Source organism: Triticum urartu, chromosome 5A (genome assembly GCF_056163025.1).
Source record: "Triticum urartu cultivar PI428250 chromosome 5A, HENAU_Tu73, whole genome shotgun sequence".
Lineage (NCBI taxonomy): Eukaryota > Viridiplantae > Streptophyta > Magnoliopsida > Poales > Poaceae > Triticum > Triticum urartu.
This window is the reverse complement of record NC_141877.1, coordinates 479,842,789-479,846,870: the sequence shown is the minus strand read 5'-3', so window position 1 is coordinate 479,846,870 and position 4,082 is coordinate 479,842,789. Positions and strand designations below refer to the sequence as shown.

At 38.0% G+C, this 4,082-nt stretch overlaps 1 protein-coding gene across 1 annotated transcript; it reads right to left on the bottom strand.

The window, feature by feature from the left end:
* Positions 1-707: 707 nt before the first annotated feature.
* On the bottom strand, positions 708-3,394 carry LOC147972114 (FHA domain-containing protein FHA2-like). The gene is made up of 4 exons (XM_087522944.1): positions 3,028-3,394; positions 2,725-2,793; positions 2,108-2,253; positions 708-1,103 (listed from the first exon to the last, which is right to left on the bottom strand). The coding sequence occupies exons 1-4, from the start codon at positions 3,392-3,394 to the stop codon at positions 840-842; spliced, it is 846 nt and encodes a 281-aa protein (XP_087379070.1). The 3' UTR covers positions 708-839.
* Positions 3,395-4,082: the final 688 nt, after the last annotated feature.

The following is a 4,082-nucleotide window of genomic DNA, read 5'->3' as shown; positions in this document are numbered from 1 at the left end:
AAATGGTTGGGTGTAAAAAGTTTTGATCCACCTCTGGTGAAAAAGACAAATTTCCGCCGATTCAAATGGAAGCGGGTCAAATTTGAACTGCGACTGCCTCATAGTTTGCTCTTTATTTTTCCAAAAATCATTTCTAGGTACATAAGTATCTATTTAATCAGAGAAACATCAAAAGTTTTCCAAGATTCAACCACTAGGTAGGAACGGTCATTCCCACCGTTTTGACCGCATTTTAAAACAGGCATAAAAAATTCAAAAAAAATCAAAAAATTAGAAAACCTTCGCATTGTGTCATTATATGTGGCCAAGTTCTCAGGAAAAATAACAAACTTGTAATACGGCAATTATTTAAAAAAAGTATTCTAAAAGAAGAGCTATCATCTCTGAAGATTCATGGCATTCAAGCTAAATGATCAATCTTATGGCCACATTCATGGCATAGTTTGTTCAAATGATCTCATATTATGCACAAGGGTGCATATTGGAATGACAAATAATGTTGCCTAGCTAACTGACAGAACAAATGATACCAGAAAAGAAGCTATTGCTCCACAGATGCTAAAGCCTTTTATTCCTCTAGTATCGCACAAAACAAGTGTGATAATAAGCACTCACCCAATTTGCGAATTAGTAATATAGCAAAGAAAATATACTGACGACCAACCCAAAAATCCAGATTATTCTTCTTAACAGCAGACAGTGGCAAAAGTACACAAGTAAAGCCTACCCGCGAAGGTTTACAGGCTTACAATGAGCTGAAGATACAGACAAGTAGAAATCTCTGAGGTGACAGGCTTACAACATGAGCTGATGACACAAACAAAGAGAAATCTCCATTTTTATTTTTTGGACACGAACCTGGCAGTGACCTGATCAACCTCAGGGCAGCAAAACTTATCAGCCAAGCTGACCAGCGAAACGAACTCTAATGTTATTGTGCCTCTAGAGATTGAACTCATGATAAACCTCTCCGGGTGATTCTTGAGCAGCTCCAACAGCCTGTGCCATGGCCTCTCTACTGTTCTGGTTGATGAGCCATCCTCTGGTGCCAGGTACTTTTGGACATTGCCATAGGGCCATATCGCAGTGAACTTTCCAGTAAGCTGCAAAACAATAAAGAATTAGTTCGCATGCCTTACAAATTCACAACAAGCGATAATCGAGAAGTGTAACTGTACTATGTGGAGCAAACAGATTATCACGATGTTGTAGGCTGTAGCAGCGTACTGTTAAGGTAGAGCGGTAACTAAGATATCTAACAAATTAATAGGAAATTAACTGATAAACAATGAGGTCATGAGGTATCATGCAACTTGTACCATGTTGAAGGGATCCTACAACGCAAGCAAGTCTTGAATTTATTAATTATTTTATGAAGAGATAATTGATATTCAATGGTAGCAAGTGGAAGGTTGTAGACTTCGGTCCAAAAACATTCCAAAATGTTGCGAGCTATGTCATGATCTGCGAGTTGAATCTTACAAATTAATGCACACTACCATAAAAGAGAAATCAAGTAATCAGCACATTCTGTAAGGTTGACTATGATGAACAGGGGAAAGTGAGTTTGTAGTGGGTTGTCCACAATTCTATGCACATGAGACAATAAGGCTAAGGATTTTAAAATAATTGCAAGCTCAAGGTTTATTGATGGATCTTTTCCTCTAAAAAAGTGAAAAGGCTATTGAAGGGTCATGTGATTCTTAACAACATCACATATTCATTTTACCACCAAAGTCGCCTTGGCAAACACAGTTCCTTAGTGAACCGAAATATGGATGCAAACTAACACAAATGTAACAAGACACATCTTTCCATGGTATAACATGTTAAGTTTGCCCTGTTGATATGGACAAATCACATCTTCAGATGCAAACATTGTTACTTAATTTTTATTCAAGACGCTAATTAAAGGAATAATTCGATAAATCAAACGCATGCTTTTCTTATAATTTAACATACAAGTATACTAATTGAAATCTAAAATTAATACCAATTGACAGCCCAACAACTATGCTTTCCCGTACTAGCTAGTGTTAATCAAGGCGGTTAGAGTTAATTTTTAGAATTCTAGAACTGAAAAAAAGAATAATCTTGCATAACAAACCTCTGCATGGAGTTGTTCCACAGGCATCCATTGTCTACCACTAGTATCACAGTGGACTGATACCATGACTGCAGCACATGAGGTAAGATGATACTCCAGCATATTGTCTACATCCTTGTCTGCCATTCTAGTTTCTAATTTTTTGGCTGCAGAATAAAGTAAGCTAGTTAGGGTACGTAGCTGTGAGCAATAATGAGATCTAGGCTTCTTACTCGCGTAATTAATGTTGTTGCTGACAACAAATGATAGAGGAAAAACCATTGACATTATATTTAGTTTAGGAACTTGTCTCAACACAGCCACAATTTCTAGCAATATGATTCCACATATTTTAGTATACTTCTGATGCAATATATATCTCAAAAAGTGTGAATTGCACATTTACGATTGCGGGTATATTATTAGTTCATGACTGGAACTATCTCTACTTCAGTAGCCAAATAGTTGTAACTCACAAATCATTTTTTTTGTGGGGGTGACTCACAAATCAGTCTAGGAGAAAGTAGTGATAGTATTAGTACAGGTAATATGTTGTTTATTTTATGTTAGTATATCGCAAAGGAAACCACACAGGAGAGAAATGGATATAGCATAAGTACGTAACAATGATAACATACCACGTTCAACGTTGATAGGCCCGGTCTTCGGTTCAGCAAAAGACATCTTGATTGGCACTGTAAACAGTCCTTGAGTTCCAGTGCCAACATTAATTCCATTGCCACATTTGGCCCCGCCATAACCATTGTTACGAGAAGCAGAAAAATCAGAATGGGCAGGGCGCTTGCCGGATGAAGACATGGGTTGTGATGGAATATGAGTTTGCCGAGGAGAAGCTGTGGCGGAACCAATATGAATGGTTTGGCAACGAAGGTTAAACGAGTGTGGAGTGCCCTGAGCAGCAAAGGATGCAAAGATGGGGCGAGCTGGTAGGAGAAAGTAGAATTGTGTTTGTCCAATCTGAATGAGATCCTGGGACTTTAGCTTAACGGGATCACCACCTGGGTGGTGAAGGACCCTCTGAACATAGCATCCATGTTGGCCCAGAACCTCAAGGGCAAACGAGCGGTGTTGAAAATCATAGAAGATGCGTGCATGGCGGCGGGAAACATCCCTATCTCCGCCAACGACGCTAAGATCTAAGTCTACCTTTCCTTTCTTGGAATTGCGTCCCACAATGATTTCATAAGATTGCATGATGTACTGGAAGTCTTCGCCTTGAAGCTTCGCAAATCCTGCATCCAGTTGATCACCACGAGCAGATCCCATACCAGCATTCAGGCCTGACATCTCTAGTATTCCTAGTAGTAGAAAAATTCAAAGTATCACTAATTTTCAGTATCTTCTATAAAATAAATGAAGGAGAGCTGAAAAAAATGCACTGAAGCCAGAACAATAGAGATATGATGTGACATGACAAAATGTGAAACACATTTATTAATTGCAATATAAAGAGAATGGTTCAAATGGCAAATATCTGGTAGTGGGTGGTAGGCAAGATAATCGGTCCTACATTGCATATTTTCGTATCAGGTCCATGCCACAAAAGATAATAAACACATCGGATAAAAGATTGCACATAAAACAATACTGGGAGATGATACGAGGCGATATTCTCAATCACTCTAGCAATCTTTAGAAAGAACATAATTTCATTTGTTTGTATATTTTATCAGTTCCATTATTGAAGAATAGAAGATGCATCGATACAATTTAACACTACATATTAGACAGCCCTAATACAATCTGACCCCATGTTGGCGTGTTAGATTGTTTGAAGGTAGACTACTTTTTGGCAACAACGAGCATGGCATTGCTCGCTAAAATGGAAAATTATAAATGCATTAAAATGCGTTTGCAAGCCGGTTCATCTTCCCCACGCCATGGAAAAAAAGAATAGAATTGCGAATTAAAGAATAGAATGCCTAATTTATTTATTTATTTTATCAGCAAGCTATCATTATTATGATGATAAAGC